The 17,500-nt window shown below is 44.5% G+C and overlaps 2 protein-coding genes across 2 annotated transcripts in view; one reads left to right on the forward strand and one right to left on the reverse strand.

Moving 5' to 3' along the window:
• Positions 1-1,715, reverse strand: part of LOC117745868 — a 4,032-nt gene extending 2,317 nt beyond the window's left edge. Inside the window, exons 1-4 of the mRNA XM_034554448.1 lie at positions 1,575-1,715; positions 1,020-1,397; positions 599-883; positions 332-428 (exon numbers count right to left, since the gene is read on the reverse strand). Of these exons, the coding sequence (XP_034410339.1) occupies positions 332-428; positions 599-883; positions 1,020-1,397; positions 1,575-1,626 (812 nt within the window). The 5' untranslated portion in view covers positions 1,627-1,715. The remainder of the gene's footprint in view (positions 1-331; positions 429-598; positions 884-1,019; positions 1,398-1,574) is intronic.
• A 2,188-nt stretch (positions 1,716-3,903) lies between these two features.
• LOC117745732 (putative protein TPRXL) overlaps positions 3,904-17,500 on the forward strand; it is a 14,597-nt gene continuing 1,000 nt past the window's right edge. The window contains exons 1-3 of the mRNA XM_034554246.1: positions 3,904-3,986; positions 5,590-6,691; positions 6,944-7,063. Coding sequence (XP_034410137.1) covers positions 3,904-3,986; positions 5,590-6,691; positions 6,944-7,063 — 1,305 coding nt within the window. The remainder of the gene's footprint in view (positions 3,987-5,589; positions 6,692-6,943; positions 7,064-17,500) is intronic.

A 17,500-nucleotide genomic window follows, 5' to 3' on the forward strand; every position in this document is an offset into this window, starting at 1 on the left:
AGAGTTATGGTGTCTTTAAAGGTAGGGAAGCAGAGAGTGATGGTGTATTTAAAGGTAGGGAACCAGAGAGTGATGGTCTTTATAGGTAGGGAACCAGAGAGTGATGGTGTCTTTAAAGGTAGGGAACCAGAGAGTGATGGTGTATTTAAAGGTAGGGAACCAGAGAGTGATGGTCTTTATAGGTAGGGAACCAGAGAGTTATGGTGTCTTTAAAGGTAGGGAAGCAGAGAGTGATGATGTCTTTAAAGGTAGGGAACCAGAGAGTGATGGTGTCTTTATAGGTAGGGAACCAGAGAGTGTATTTGTTCTTGTTTTTGCAGGTGAAAGCTACCTTTTGATGACGATGGATGAAACTATGATGATGAGCACCGTGAGCAGACTGAAGAGAACCAGCGGGGCAACCAGCAGGCGGTCAAAACGTTTGATTCCTGTGAAACATTAGAAAGATAATAGTTCTCTGAATTCTGACGTTCTCAAGCTCTTCATCAGCAGATCGTCATTGACCGCTTGACATTAAGTTATAAATGTTATCATTTCAAGATTGTACCGCCAAAATAAATCAATGTAGATCCTGTTTTTAGTGAATAGAGAAACAAACCTTGCTGTTCTTCCCCTTCTTCCTGTTCCTCCTCCACAAACAGAACATGAGGTGAGGAGAGAGTGCGGTCGTTGTTCTTCAATCCACAGGTGTAGTTCCCAGAATCCTTTGCAGTCAGAGCGCCGAGGTGGAGGGCGGGGCCAGTGAAGTGGAGGGCGTGGCCATCTCTGTACCAGGTGACCTCCAGGTGGTGGAAGGTGCACGTTGTGGTGCAGTTCAGGGTGACTGCTCCACCTCTTTTAAACGCTCCGTCACTGGAGCTTTGGATCTTCATCTGAGTTCCCTCTAAAGGTTTGAAATCAGATTTCTTAATCAATTGTCTTTTTTCCTCCCAATATAATTGAATATGAATACAGTCGTTATAGTAGGTCCTGTGGTTATGTTGTTGCCTTTATTATTCTTGATCACGTGATGATCTTACCAACGACGGTGACTCTCACTCCTGGTGGGCCAGTAAAACTCGCTCCTTGTTCATCAGCTTCCATTCTGAAGCGAAGAGTTGCGAAGTCTTCCATTCGTACATCTGTGATCTGTAGACTACAGTTTCCCTTCTTGTCTCCCAGGTATCTGTAACGAGGGTTGTTGTTGTTGTTGTTGTTTTCTTCACTGTCGTACACAGACGGAGTCGTGCCATGACATAACGCATGGTTCTGGCACCAAAGGACTCTGGTGATCTCCACTAAAACATCTCCATCCTGCAGGAAGGACTTCTGTGGTGTGAAGGTGCAGAGGAGGCTGACAGAAGATCCTCTGACTGCACAGACTGGAGCTGGATAGTTCACATGTTGACTGACAGCAGCTGGAAGAACACAACATGGACGCTGAGTTCAGGAATACAAAGACCTTCATTTAGCTTTGCTCTGAACACTTAGAAAGGTCCTCCAATAAGAAGCTAGAGACAGAACATACTCAGTCAGATGGTATGAACTGAATCAGTCAGATATTAACGTCACATATAAATTAGTCCATGTCTTACCGGCCAGCAGCAACATGAAGCACCAGGAAGTCTTTGGGTCCCAAACTGCCATCCTAACTATGGTTTCTGGTTTAAATGTCCGATCAGCCCTCAGCAGCGGTGAGAAAGACACGACTGAGTGTACAGGAAGTGAGGCCGTAACCACCAAGTGTGCACACTTCACCGCTCGTGAAGATCCTCCCTCTTTTCATTATTAGTCCTGAAAGAGAGTTATAGTCAAAACCCATTTAGATTTCTCTTGAGGTCACAAAGATTAACAAAGTGTGAGAAGATATATGTATTTCATGTCATTTACTTTCTCATCAGGCGTTTTATTTAAAAGGCAAACTTAGTTCCAAGAACTCTTGGTTTGAATGTGTAATTAGAACGCTTAGAGGGACCTTTTTAACTCTATTAACACGAGAGGTACCACGAGTTATAGAATATACATTTATCAGATACATGAGGAGGGGGAGGTCTACATGACATGGTTTATTGAATATACCTTTATCAGATATATGAGGAGGGGGAGGTCTACATGACATGGTTTATTGAATATACCTTTATCAGATACGTGAGGAGGGGGAGGTCTACATGACATGGTTTATTGAATACACCTTTATCAGATACGTGAGGAGGGGGAGGTCTACATGACATGGTTTATTGAATATAGCTTTATCAGATACGTGAGGAGGGGGAGGTCTACATGACATGGTTTATTGAATATAGCTTTATCTAATACGTGAGGAGGGGGAGGTCTACATGACATGGTTTATTGAATATAGCTTTATTAGACATGAGGAGGGGGAGGTCTACATGACAGGGTTTATTGAATATACCTTTATCAGATACGTGAGGAGGGGGAGGTCTACATGACAGGGTTTATTGAATATACCTTTATCAGATACGTGAGGAAGGGGAGGTCTACATGACATGGTTTATTGAATATACCTTTATCAGATACATGAGGAGGGGGAGGTCTACATGACATGGTTTATTGAATATAGCTTTATCAGATACGTGAGGAGGGGGAGGTCTATATGACATGGTTTATTGAATATACCTTTATCAGATACGTGAGGAGGGGGAGGTCTACATGACATGGTTTATTGAATATACCTTTATCAGATACATGAGGAGGGGGAGGTCTACATGACATGGTTTATTGAATATACCTTTATCAGATACGTGAGGAGGGGGAGGTCTACATGACATGGTTTATTGAATATACCTTTATCAGATACGTGAGGAGGGGGAGGTCTACATGACATGGTTTATTGAATATACCTTTATCAGATACATGAGGAGGGGGAGGTCTACATGACATGGTTTATTGAATATACCTTTATTAGACTTGAGGAGGGGGTGGTCTACATGACATGGTTTATTGAATATACCTTTATCAGATACGTGAGGAAGGGGAGGTCTACATGACATGGTTTATTGAATATACCTTTATCAGATACATGAGGAGGGGGAGGTCTACATGACATGGTTTATTGAATATACCTTTATCAGATACGTGAGGAGGGGGAGGTCTACATGACATGGTTTATTGAATATACCTTTATTAGACTTGAGGAGGGGGTGGTCTACATGACATGGTTTATTGAATATACCTTTATCAGATATATGAGGAGGGGGAGGTCTACATGACATGGTTTATTGAATATACCTTTATTAGACTTGAGGAGGGGGTGGTCTACATGACATGGTTTATTGAATATACCTTTATCAGATACATGAGGAGGGGGAGGTCTACATGACATGGTTTATTGAATATACCTTTATCAGATACGTGAGGAGGGGGAGGTCTACATGACATGGTTTATTGAATATACCTTTATTAGACTTGAGGAGGGGGTGGTCTACATGACATGGTTTATTGAATATACCTTTATCAGATACATGAGGAGGGGGAGGTCTACATGACATGGTTTATTGAATATACCTTTATCAGATACGTGAGGAGGGGGAGGTCTACATGACATGGTTTATTGAATTTAGTCCACCGTGACATCACTGCAATACTTTCAGGGGGTGGTACTAAAGGACGAGGGGGTTACCTTTGACGGACAGGTGTCGCGCCTCTAATCATCTCAATCTTAGCTCCGCCCCCTCTTGAGTTGAGTTCTCGAACAAACAAGAGAAATCTGTTCAGGAAACTTAATACCAAATCATAACATAAAAGATAAACATGGTAAACTGTGAGCTCATGATGGGAGTGTGCCAGGCTCCTCCCCCCTCCCCCCTCCACCTGTGTGCAGGTGAGGCAGGTGTATAAAGGACTCTTTCTCTGGACGCCAACAGACTCCAGAAGGCTTCACACTGAGATCTTTGTCACAGAAAGATGGAGACGCTGCTCGCTCTCTGGATCGCCGCCGCCGCCGCCGCCGCCGCCGCCGCCGCCTCAGGTCACAATGACGCTATATTGTTTTTTATACTTTAATACTCTTTTGTTCCGCTCAAGAAATCACAGCTGTTTTCAAAACAGGAAGTCAGTGTTTCAGATGATAAAGCTGATAGGAACATTTCCTTTGATGATGTGTGATAGATTGTTCTACAAAGCATCTCCTGTCCAGCTGGAATGTGAAGTAGATCATTCATCACACGGATTGGTTCAGGTAGAAGAGTCTGAACAATGAATATTGTTGGATTTTGAACCTTTCTGATGAGTTCAGATCAAAAATGTTTAAGTTATATTCTGTATTTATGGTCATAGAGGAAACATTTTCATGTTCTCATCTTTCCTTCTCGTACCCTCGCATAGTGGATTCCAGTCCATTAACCTCTTACCCTATTCAGGGTCAGGGGCGCTGACAGTGGATGAATGCGGGGTCACCTGGACAGGTCACCATTTCTTCTCAGGGCTCATATAGAGACAGACAACCACTCACATTCACACCTGAATTAACCTAAACTGCATGTCGTTGGACTGTGGGGGGAACCGGAGAACCCGGAGGGAACCCACGATGCCGCGGGCAGAACGTGCAAACTCCACACAGAAGGACTGAAACCGGGTCCTTCTTACTGTGAGGTGACAGTGCTAGTCACTACACCACCAGCCCGCCCAGTGAATTATGAAGTGTAATTCATAGCCTCCTCTGGTTGTATAGAAGTCTTCATGTGTTAAAGCTGCATTCTCTCTCCTGACCACCAGGGGGCGACTCCTCTGGTTGTATAGAAGTCTATGCTTTATGTGTTAAAGCTGCACTCTCTCTCCTGACCACCAGGGGGTGACTCCTCTGGTTGTATAGAAGTCTGTGCTTCATGTGTTAAAGCTGCACTCTCTCTCCTGACCACCAGGGGGCGACTCCTCTGGTTGTATAGAAGTCTATGCTTCATGTGTTAAAGCTGCATTCTCTCTCCTGACCACCAGGGGGTGACTCCTCTGGTTGTATAGAAGTCTGTGCTTCATGTGTTAAAGCTGCACTCTCTCTCCTGACCACCAGGGGGCGACTCCTCTGATTGTAGAGAAGTCTATGCTTCACGTGTTAGAGCTGCATTCTCTCTCCTGACCACCAGGGGGCGACTACTCTGGTTGTATATAAGTCTATGCTTCATGTGTTAAAGCTGCATTCTCTCTCCTGACCACCAGGGGACGACTACTCTGGTTGTATAGAAGTCTATGCTTCACGTGTTAAAGCTGCATTCTCTCTACTGACCACCAGGGGGCGACTCCTCTGGTAGTATAGAAGTCTATGCTTCATGTGTTAAAGCTGCATTATCTCTCCTGACCACCAGGGGGCGACTACTCTGGTTGTATAGAAGTCTATGCTTCATGTGTTAAAGCTGCATTCTCTCTCCTGACCACCAGGGGGCGACTCCTCTGGTTGTCTGTGTATAGACTTAATATAACAAGACGAGTCGCCTCCTGGTGGTCACTCACAGCAAACGTCTTGTCAGACGATGACGAACATTTCATTTCAAAGATTCTCCATCTGAGAACATTGTATTATCAGATATGTGAAATAATAACACATGGAGGATGACCTTGTTTTCTTTTTCTGTCTTTAGTGTCTTTAACTATTCCCAGCACCACCAGTAAACTCACATTAACAACACATGGATTCACAAGAACTGGTTCCAAAGGCAACCAGTCCAGTCCCAGCACCACCAGTAAACTCACATTAACAACACATGGATTCACCACAACTGGTTCCAAAGGCAACCAGTCCAGTCCCAGCACCACCAGTAAAATCACATCAGCAACCAATGGATCCAACACAACTGGTTCCAAAGGCAACCAGTCCAGTCCCAGCACCACCAGGAAAATCACATCAGCAACCAATGGATCCAACACAACTGGTTCCAAAGGCAACCAGTCCAGTCCCAGCACCACCAGGAAAATCACATCAGCAACCAATGGATCCAACACAACTGGTTCCAAAGGCAACCAGTCCAGTCCCAGCACCACCAGGAAAATCACATCAGCAACCAATGGATCCAACACAACTGGTTCCAAAGGCAACCAGTCCAGTCCCAGCACCACCAGGAAAATCACATCAGCAACCAATGGATCCAACACAACTGGTTCCAAAGGCAACCAGTCCAGTCCCAGCACCACCAGTAAAATCACATCAGCAACACATGGATTCACCACAACTGGTTCCAAAGGCAACCAGTCCAGTCCCAGCACCACCAGTAAAATCACATCAGCAACCAATGGATCCGCCACAACTGGTTCCAAAGGCAACCAGTCCAGTCCCAGCACCACCAGTAAAATCACATCAGCAACCAATGGATCCAACACAACTGGTTCTAAAGGCAACCAGTCCAGTCCCAGCACCACCAGTAAAATCACATCAGCAACCAATGGATCCAACACAACTGGTTCTAAAGGCAACCAGTCCAGTCCCAGCACCACCAGTAAAATCACATCAGCAACCAATGGATCCGCCACAACTGGTTCCAAAGGCAACCAGTCCAGTCCCAGCACCACCAGTAAAATCACATCAGCAACCAATGGATCCAACACAACTGGTTCCAAAGGCAACCAGTCCAGTCCCAGCACCACCAGTAACACCACAGAACTGCCCCCGGCCCCGGCCAGCGGCAGCGTACCCGGATTCGGGATCGCTCTGCTGGTTCTGGCTGCTCTGATTTTGCTGCTGTTCATCCTGCTAATCATCGGACTGGTGAGTCGGGCCGCTCGATTACGGCACAAAAACACAATTGTTAATATTAACCGTTAGAACTCGATCGCACGTTTTGGAACATTTTGTCTTCAAAGTTTAAAAGTCAAATGCAGCAAAATCAAGAGACTAGTTCTAAACAGAACTTTGTGCTGTCCTGAACATGTTGGTTGTGATGAAGACCCATAAAGCTTGCTAATAAACATACAGTCCTAAAATGCTCATAATCTTTCGTTAATCTGCTTCTCTCTCCAGCTGGTGTGGTGCTGCTGCTTTAAGGGGCGCCACAACGACTTCGGTCCCTACGAAGATCCGACCAACTTCCCTCTGTACACCACACACACTCGCTTCGATGGGCCCAACGGGATGAAATACGTGAGTCAAGAGTCTCTAGATACCTCTGTGAGGACACGTCACCAATGTCCTCACAAGGACATGTCACCAATGTCCTCACAAACACACGTCACTAATGTCCTCACAAACACACGTCACCAATGTCCTCACAAGGACATCTCACCAATGTCCTCACAAACACACGTCACCAATGTCCTCACAAGGACATGTCACCAATGTCCTCACAAACACACGTCACTAATGTCCTCACAAACACACGTCACCATGTCATCACAAGGACACGTCACTAATGTCCTCACAAACACACATCACTAATGTCCTCACAAACACACGTCACTAATGTCCTCACAAGGACACGTCACTAATGTCCTCCAAGGACACGTCACTAATGTCCTCACAAACACACATCACTAATGTCCTCACAAGGACACATCACTATTGTCCTCACAAGGACACGTCACTAATGTCCTCACAAACACACGTCACTAATGTCCTCACAAGGGCACAACTGATAATCAACAAACACACATCACTAATGTCCTCACAAACACACGTCACTAATGTCCTCACAAGGACACGTCACTAATGTCCTCACAAACACACGTCACTAATGTCCTCACAAGGGCACGTCACTAATGTCCTCACAAGGGCACATCACCAATGTCCTCACAAGGACACGTCACTAATGTCCTAACAAGGACACGTCACTAATGTCCTCACAAACACACGTCACTAATGTCCTCACAAGGGCACATCACCAATGTCCTCACAAACACACGTCACTAATGTTCTCACAAGGGCACGTCACTAATGTCCTCACAAACACACGTCACTAATGTTCTCACAAGGACACGTCACTAATGTCCTCACAAACACACGTCACTAATGTCCTCACAAGGGCACATCACCAATGTCCTCACAAACACACGTCACTAATGTCCTAACAAGGACACGTCACTAATGTCCTCACAAACACACGTCACTAATGTCCTCACAAGGACACGTCACTAATGTCCTCACAAGGGCACATCACCAATGTCCTCATAAGGACACGTCACTAATGTCCTCACAAGGACACGTCACTAATGTCCTCACAAGGGCACATCACTAATGTCCTCACAAGGGCACATCACCAATGTCCTCATAAGGACACGTCACTAATGTCCTCACAAGGACACGTCACTAATGTCCTCACAAGGGCACATCACCAATGTCCTCATAAGGACACGTCACTAATGTCCTCACAAGGACACGTCACTAATGTCCTCACAAGGGCACATCACTAATGTCCTAACAAGGACACGTCACTAATGTCCTCACAAACCATTCAATTTCAATTCAATTCAATTCAGTTTATTTTGTATAGCCCAATATCACAAATTACAAATTTGCCTCAGAGGGCTTTACAATCTGTACACATACGACATCCCTGACCCAGGACCTCACATCGAATCAGGAAAAACTCCCCAAAAATAACCTTTGACAGGGAAAAAAGGGAAGAAACCTTCAGGAGAGCAACAGAGGAGGATCCCTCTCCCCGGATGGACAGAAGCAATAGATGTCATGTGTACAGAATGAACAGCATTTACAAAGTTACATAAACACATTACATGAATATGACAATGTATGAATGGAACTCCAATCCATGAAACAGAAGGAGGTAGAGAGGAGGGGGCGGGGCATCAGCAGGGCCAATGGGAGGCCGGCTCACCAGCATCAGACACCTCCAGGTCCAATGGACCCTATGAGACGTGAAGTCACAACGACTCCGGGGAGGAAGCAGAGTTAATAAGGTGCAATGGAGAGATGTAAATGTATCCATAAGGAGAGAGAGAAGAGGAGAGAGGTGCTCAGTGTATCCTAAAACATCCCCCAGCAGCCTATAAGCCTATAGCAGCATATCAAGGGGCTCGACCAGGGCAAACCTGATTCAGCCCTAACTATAAGGACTATTAAAGAGGAAAGTCTTAAGTCTATTCTTGAATGAGGTGACTGTGTCTGCCTCCAGGACTGAAAGTGGAAGCTGGTTCCATAAAAGAGGAGCTTGATAACTGAAGGCTCTTGCTCCCATCCTACTTTTTAGGACTCTAGGAACCACAAGTAGCCCCGCATTTAGTGAGCGCAGCTCTCTAGTGGGGCAATATGGTACTACAAGCTCCTTAAGATATGATGGTGCATCACCAATCAAGGCTTTGTAGGTGAGGAGAAGAATTTTAAATGTGATTCTTGATTTTACAGGGAGCCAGTGCAGAGCAGCTAATACAGGAGTCATGTGATCTCTTTTCTTAGTTTTTGTGAGTACACGAGCTGCAGCATTCTGGATCAACTGGAGGGATTTAAGAGACTTATTAGAGCAGCCTGATAATAAGGAGTTGCAGTAATCTAGTCTGGAAGTAACAAACGTGAACCAGCTTTTCTGCATCTTTTTGAGACAAGATGTGCCTGATTTTTGAAATGTTACGTAGATTAATAAATGCAGTCCTTGAGATTTGCTTAACGTGGAGTTAAAGGACAAGCCTCGGTCAAAGATAACGCCTAGATTCTTTACAGTGGTGTTGGATGCCAGGGCAATGCCATCTACAGAAACCACATCACCAGATAATTGATCTCTGAGGTGTTCAGGGCCCAGTAAAATAACTTCAGTTTTGTCTGAGTTTAACATCAGGAAGTTGCAGGTCATCCATGTTTTTATGTCTTTAAGACATTCTTGAATTTTAGCGAGCTGGTTGGTCTCCTCTGGTTTGATCCATAGATATAATTGAGTATCGTCTGCATAGCAATGAAAGTTTATGCAGTGTTTCCTGATAATATTGCCCAAAGGAAGCATATATAAGGTAAATAAAATTGGTCCAAGCACAGAACCTTGTGGAACTCCGTGATTAACGTTGGTGGTCATTGAGGCTTCATCGTTTACAAATACAAATTGAGATCGATCTGATAAATAGGATTTAAACCAACTTAGTGCGGTACCTGAAATGCCAATCGACTGATCCAGTCTCTGTAATAGGATGTCATGATCAATGGTGTCGAACGCAGCACTAAGGTCTAACAAGACCAGTACAGAGATGAGTCCTTTATCAGCACTAAGGTCTAACAAGACCAGTACGGAGATGAGTCCTTTATCTGATGCAATTAGGAGGTCATTTGTAATTTTCACCAGTGCTGTCTCTGTGGTGTTTTCTAAATCCTGACTGAAACTCCTCAAATAAACTATTCTGATGTAGGAAGTCGCACAACTGATTTGCGACTACTTTCTCAAGGATCTTAGAGAGGAAGGGAAGGTTAGAGATCGGTCTGTAGTTAGCCAACACCTCTGGATTAAGAGTGGGCTTTTTCAGGAGAGGTTTAATTACAGCTACTTTGAAGGAATGTGGTACATGGCCTGTTAGCAAAGACACATTAACAATATCCAGCAGAGAGGTGCCAATTAAAGGCAACACGTCTTTAAGCAGCCTCGTTGGGATGGGGTCCAAGAGACAGGTAGTCACAAGGACACATCACCAATGTCCTCACAAACACAAGTCACTAATGTCCTCACAAGGGCACATCACCAATGTCCTCACAAACACACGTCACTAATGTCCTCACAAGGACACGTCACTAATGTCCTCACAAGGACATGTCACTAATGTCCTCACAAACACACGTCAATAATGTCCTCACAAGGATATGTCACTAATGTCCTCACCAACACACGTCACTAATGTCCTCACAAGGACACGTCACTAATGTCCTCACAAGGACACATCACTAATGTCCTCACAAACACACGTCACTAATGTCCTCACAAACACACATCACTAATGTCCTCACAAACACACGTCACTAATGTCCTCACCAACACACGTCACTAATGTCCTCACCAACACACGTCACTAATGTCCTCACAAGGACACGTGACCAATGTCCTCACCAACACACGTCACTAATGTCCTCACAAGGGCACAACTGATAATCAACAAGGACACGTCACCAATGTCCTCACAGACACACGTCACTAATGTCCTCACAAACACACATCACTAATGTCCTCACAAACACACATCACTAATGTCCTCACAAGGACACGTCACTAATGTCCTCACCAACACACGTCACTAATGTCCTCACAAACACACGTCACTAATGTCCTCACAAACACACGTCACTAATGTCCTCACCAACACACGTCACTAATGTCCTCACAAGGACACGTCACTAATGTCCTCACAAACACACGTCACTAATGTCCTCACCAACACACGTCACTAATGTCCTCACAAGGACACGTCACTAATATCCTCACAAACACACGTCACTAATGTCCTCACAAGGACAAGTCACTAATGTCCTCACAAACACACATCACTAATGTCCTCACAAGGACACGTCACTAATGTCCTCACAAACACACGTCACTAATGTCCTCACAAACACACGTCACTAATGTCCTCACCAACACACGTCACTAATGTCCTCACAAGGGCACAACTGATAATCAACAAGGACACGTCACCAATGTCCTCACAAACACACGTCACTAATGTCCTCACAAACACACATCACTAATGTCCTCACAAACACACGTCACTAATGTCCTCACAAACACACGTCACTAATGTCCTCACAAGGACACGTCACTAATGTCCTCACAAGGGCACAACTGATAATCAACAAGGACACGTCACCAATGTCCTCACAAACACACGTCACTAATGTCCTCACAAACACACATCACTAATGTCCTCACAAACACACATCACTAATGTCCTCACAAGGGCACAACTGATAATCAAAAAGGACACGTCACCAATGTCCTCACAAACACACGTCACTAATGTCCTCACAAACACACATCACCAATGTCCTCACAAACACACGTCACTAATGTCCTCACAAACACACATCACCAATGTCCTCACCAACACACGTCACTAATGTCCTCACAAGGACACGTCACCAATGTCCTCACAAGGACACATCACCAATGTCCTTACAAACACACGTCACTAATGTCCTCACAAGGACACGTCACTAATGTCCTCACAAGGACATGTCACTAATGTCCTCACAAACACACGTCACTAATGTCCTCACCAACACACGTCACTAATGTCCTCACAAACATAACGTCACTAATGTCCTCACCAACACACGTCACTAATGTCCTCACCAACACACGTCACTAATGTCCTCACAAACACACGTCACTAATGTCCTCACAAGGACACGTCACCAATGTCCTCACAAACACACGTCACTAATGTCCTCACAAGGACACGTCACGAATGTCCTCACCAACATACGTCACTAATGTCCTCACAAGGGCACAACTGATAATCAACAAGGACACGTCACCAATGTCTTCACAAACACACATCACTAATGTCCTCACAAGGGCACATCACTAATGTCCTCACCAACACACGTCACTAATGTCCTCACAAACACACGTCACTAATGTCCTCACAAGGGCACATCACTAATGTCCTCACCAACACACGTCACTAATGTCCTCACAAACACACGTCACTAATGTCCTCACCAACACACGTCACTAATGTCCTCACAAACACACGTCACTAATGTCCTCACAAGGACACGTCACCAATGTCCTCACCAACACACGTCACTAATGTCCTCACAAGGGCACAACTGATAATCAACAAGGACACGTCACCAATGTCCTCACAAACACACGTCACTAATGTCCTCACAAACACACATCACTAATGTCCTCACAAACACACATCACTAATGTCCTCACAAGGACACGTCACTAATGTCCTCACCAACACACGTCACGAATGTCCTCACAAACACACGTCACTAATGTCCTCACCAACACACGTCACTAATGTCCTCACAAGGACACGTCACTAATGTCCTCACCAACACACGTCACTAATGTCCTCACAAGGACACGTCACAAATGTCCTCACAAGGACACGTCACTAATGTCCTCACAAACACACGTCACTAATGTCCTCACAAACACACATCACTAATGTCCTCACAAGGACAAGTCACTAATGTCCTCACAAACACACATCACTAATGTCCTCACAAGGACACGTCACTAATGTCCTCACAAACACACGTCACTAATGTCCTCACAAGGACACGTCACCAATGTCCTCACCAACACACGTCACTAATGTCCTCACAAGGGCACAACTGATAATCAACAAGGACACGTCACCAATGTGCTCACAAACACACGTCACTAATGTCCTCACAAACACACATCACTAATGTCCTCACAAACACACATCACTAATGTCCTCACAAGGACACGTCACTATTGTCCTCACCAACACACGTCACTAATGTCCTCACAAACACACATCACTAATGTCCTCACAAGGGCACAACTGATAATCAACAAGGACACGTCAGCAATGTCCTCACAAACACACGTCACTAATGTCCTCACAAACAAACGTCACTAATGTCCTCACAAGGGCACAACTGATAATCAACAAGGACACGTCACCAATGTCCTGACAAACACACGTCACTAATGTCCTCACAAGGGCACAACTGATAATCAACAAGGACACGTCACTAATGTCCTCACAAACACACATCACTAATGTCCTCACAAACACACATCACTAATGTCCTCACAAGGACACGTCACCAATGTCCTCACAAACACACGTCACTAATGTCCTCACAAACACACATCACTAATGTCCTCACCAACACACGTCACTAATGTCCTCACAAGGACACAACTGATAATCAACAAGGACACGTCACCAATGTCCTCACAAGGACACGTCACTAATGTCCTCACAAACACACATCACTAATGTCCTCACAAGGACACGTCACTAATGTCCTCACAAACACACGTCACTAATGTCCTCACAAGGACACGTCACTAATGTCCTCACAAACACACGTCACTAATGTCCTCACAAGGACACGTCACTAATGTCCTCACAAACACACGTCACTAATGTCCTCACAAGGACACGTCACTAATGTCCTCACAAACACACGTCACTAATGTCCTCACAAGGGCACGTCACTAATGTCCTCACCAACACACGTCACTAATGTCCTCACAAGGACACGTCACTAATGTCCTCACCAACACACGTCACTAATGTCCTCACCAACACACGTCACTAATGTCCTCACAAGGACACGTCACTAATGTCCTCACAAGGACACGTCACCAATGTCCTCACCAACACACGTCACTAATGTCCTCACAAGGACACGTCACTAATGTCCTCACCAACACACGTCACTAATGTCCTCACAAGGACACGTCACTAATGTCCTCACAAGGACACGTCACTAATGTCCTCACCAACACATGTTACTAATGTCCTCACAAACACACATCACTAATGTCCTCACAAACACACATCACTAATGTCCTCACAAGGACACGTCACTAATGTCCTCACCAACACACGTCACTAATGTCCTCACAAACACACATCACTAATGTCCTCACCAACACATGTTACTAATGTCCTCACAAACACACGTCACTAATGTCCTCACAAACACACATCACTAATGTCCTCACAAACACACATCACTAATGTCCTCACAAGGACACGTCACTAATGTCCTCACAAACACACGTCACTAATGTCCTCACCAACACACGTCACTAATGTCCTCACAAGGACACGTCACTAATGTCCTCACAAGGACACGTCACTAATGTCCTCACAAGGACATGTCACTAATGTCCTCACAAGGACACGTCACCAATGTCCTCACCAACACACGTCACTAATGTCCTCACAAACACACGTCACTAATGTCCTCACAAGGACATGTCACTAATGTCCTCACAAGGACACGTCACTAATGTCCTCACAAGGACACGTCACTAGTGTCCTCACCAACACACGTCACTAATGTCCTCACAAGGACACGTCACTAATGTCCTCACCAACACATGTTACTAATGTCCTCACAAGGACACGTCACTAATGTCCTCACCAACACATGTTACTAATGTCCTCACAAGGACACGTCACTAATGTCCTCACAAGGACACGTCACTAATGTCCTCACAAACACACGTCACCAATGTCCTCACAAGGACACGTCACTAATGTCCTCACAAACACACGTCACTAATGTCCTCACAAGGACACGTCACTAATGTCCTCACAAACACACGTCACTAATGTCCTCACAAACACACGTCACTAATGTCCTCACAAGGACACGTCACTAATGTCCTCACAAACACACGTCACTAATGTCCTCACCAACACACGTCACTAATGTCCTCACAAGGACACAACTGATAATCAACAAGGACACGTCACCAATGTCCTCACAAGGACACGTCACTAATGTCCTCACAAACACACATCACTAATGTCCTCACAAGGACACGTCACTAATGTCCTCACAAACACACGTCACTAATGTCCTCACAAGGACACGTCACTAATGTCCTCACAAACACACGTCACTAATGTCCTCACAAGGACACGTCACTAATGTCCTCACAAACACACGTCACTAATGTCCTCACAAGGACACGTCACTAATGTCCTCACAAACACACGTCACTAATGTCCTCACAAGGACACGTCACTAATGTCCTCACAAACACACGTCACTAATGTCCTCACAAGGACACGTCACTAATGTCCTCACAAACACACGTCACTAATGTCCTCACAAGGACACGTCACTAATGTCCTCACAAACACACGTCACTAATGTCCTCACAAGGGCACATCACCAATGTCCTCACAAACACACGTCACTAATGTCCTCACAAGGGCACATCACCAATGTCCTCACAAACACACGTCACTAATGTCCTCACAAACACACGTCACTAATGTCCTCACAAGGGCACACCACCAATGTCCTCACAAACACACGTCACTAATGTCCTTACAAGGACACGTCACTAATGTCCTCACAAGGACACGTCACTAATGTCCTCACAAACACACGTCACTAATGTCCTCACAAGGACACGTCACTAATGTCCTCACAAATACACGTCACTAATGTCCTCACAAGGACACGTCACTAATGTCCTCACAAACACACGTCACTAATGTCCTCACAAGGACACGTCACTAATGTCCTCACAAGGACACGTCACTAATGTCCTCACAAACACACGTCACTAATGTCCTCACAAGGACACGTCACTAATGTCCTCACAAACACACGTCACTAATGTCCTCACAAGGACACGTCACTAATGTCCTCACAAGGACACGTCACTAATGTCCTCACAAACACACGTCACTAATGTCCTCACAAGGACACGTCACTAATGTCCTCACAAGGACACGTCACTAATGTCCTCACAAACACACGTCACTAATGTCCTCACAAACACACGTCACTTATGTCCTCACAAACACACGTCACTAATGTCCTCACAAGGACACGTCACTAATGTCCTCACAAACACACGTCACTAATGTCCTCACAAGGACACGTCACTAATGTCCTCACAAACACACGTCACTAATGTCCTCACAAGGACACGTCACTAATGTCCTCACAAACACACGTCACTAATGTCCTCACAAGGACACGTCACTAATGTCCTCACAAACACACGTCACTAATGTCCTCACAAGGACAAATCACAGTTAAAAGCTAAAGCAGAATAAATCAGTACAAACAATAACTTCAACAGGTGTTCGGGGTTGTTTCCTTAGGTTTAAAAACACGAGCTTTACCCTGCTTTCCACGCCTCATGTGTCCGGAACACGAGGTGACGTGTGTTTAATATCAATGGGTGTGTATTGACTTAATGTAAGTCTTTTTTAATTGTTTGCATTTAATGAGACACAGTCAACATTTACACAGGAAACAAAGAGGAATAATATCTGTATTGCTCGCTTTGACAACTAAAGGACACACAAAGGCCGTCATTGGTAAAGTTTCAGTGTTAACAATAACGATCACAATTTCCTTTTTTATTAACCCATTCACAGCTCACAGGTACTGTAGCCCTTTCCCATTTTATTTATTCAGTATGTAGAGGTGTACAGTCAAATAATAATCCCACTTATTGTAGATACGTTTTGTTTTCAATTTCTAGCTCTAAGAAGCTTTATGATATTTTTCTATCATTAGAAAAGTGTTAGTGGGATTGTAGTTACCATACATGACATGCAATTGTAGTAACTATTAACAAAACATAATATTTACTCTTCACATTGGTACATCATTGTATCTTAGTTTAGTTACAAATCTCTTATAAACACTGACTAATTAACTAACTAAACCTTAATAAGACATTGGTAACTGTTACTAACTAAACCAATAAAACCTCAGTAACTGTTACTAACTAACTAGTCCTTAATATCACCTCAGTAACTATAATTAATCATTAATAACACCTCAGTAACTGTTACTACCTAACTAATCCTTAATATCACCTCAGTAACTATAATTAATCCTTAATAACACCTCAGTAACTATTACTATACCTTAATAACACATCAGTTA

Source organism: Cyclopterus lumpus, chromosome 16, assembly GCF_009769545.1.
Source record: "Cyclopterus lumpus isolate fCycLum1 chromosome 16, fCycLum1.pri, whole genome shotgun sequence".
In the NCBI taxonomy this organism is placed as follows: domain Eukaryota; kingdom Metazoa; phylum Chordata; class Actinopteri; order Perciformes; family Cyclopteridae; genus Cyclopterus; species Cyclopterus lumpus.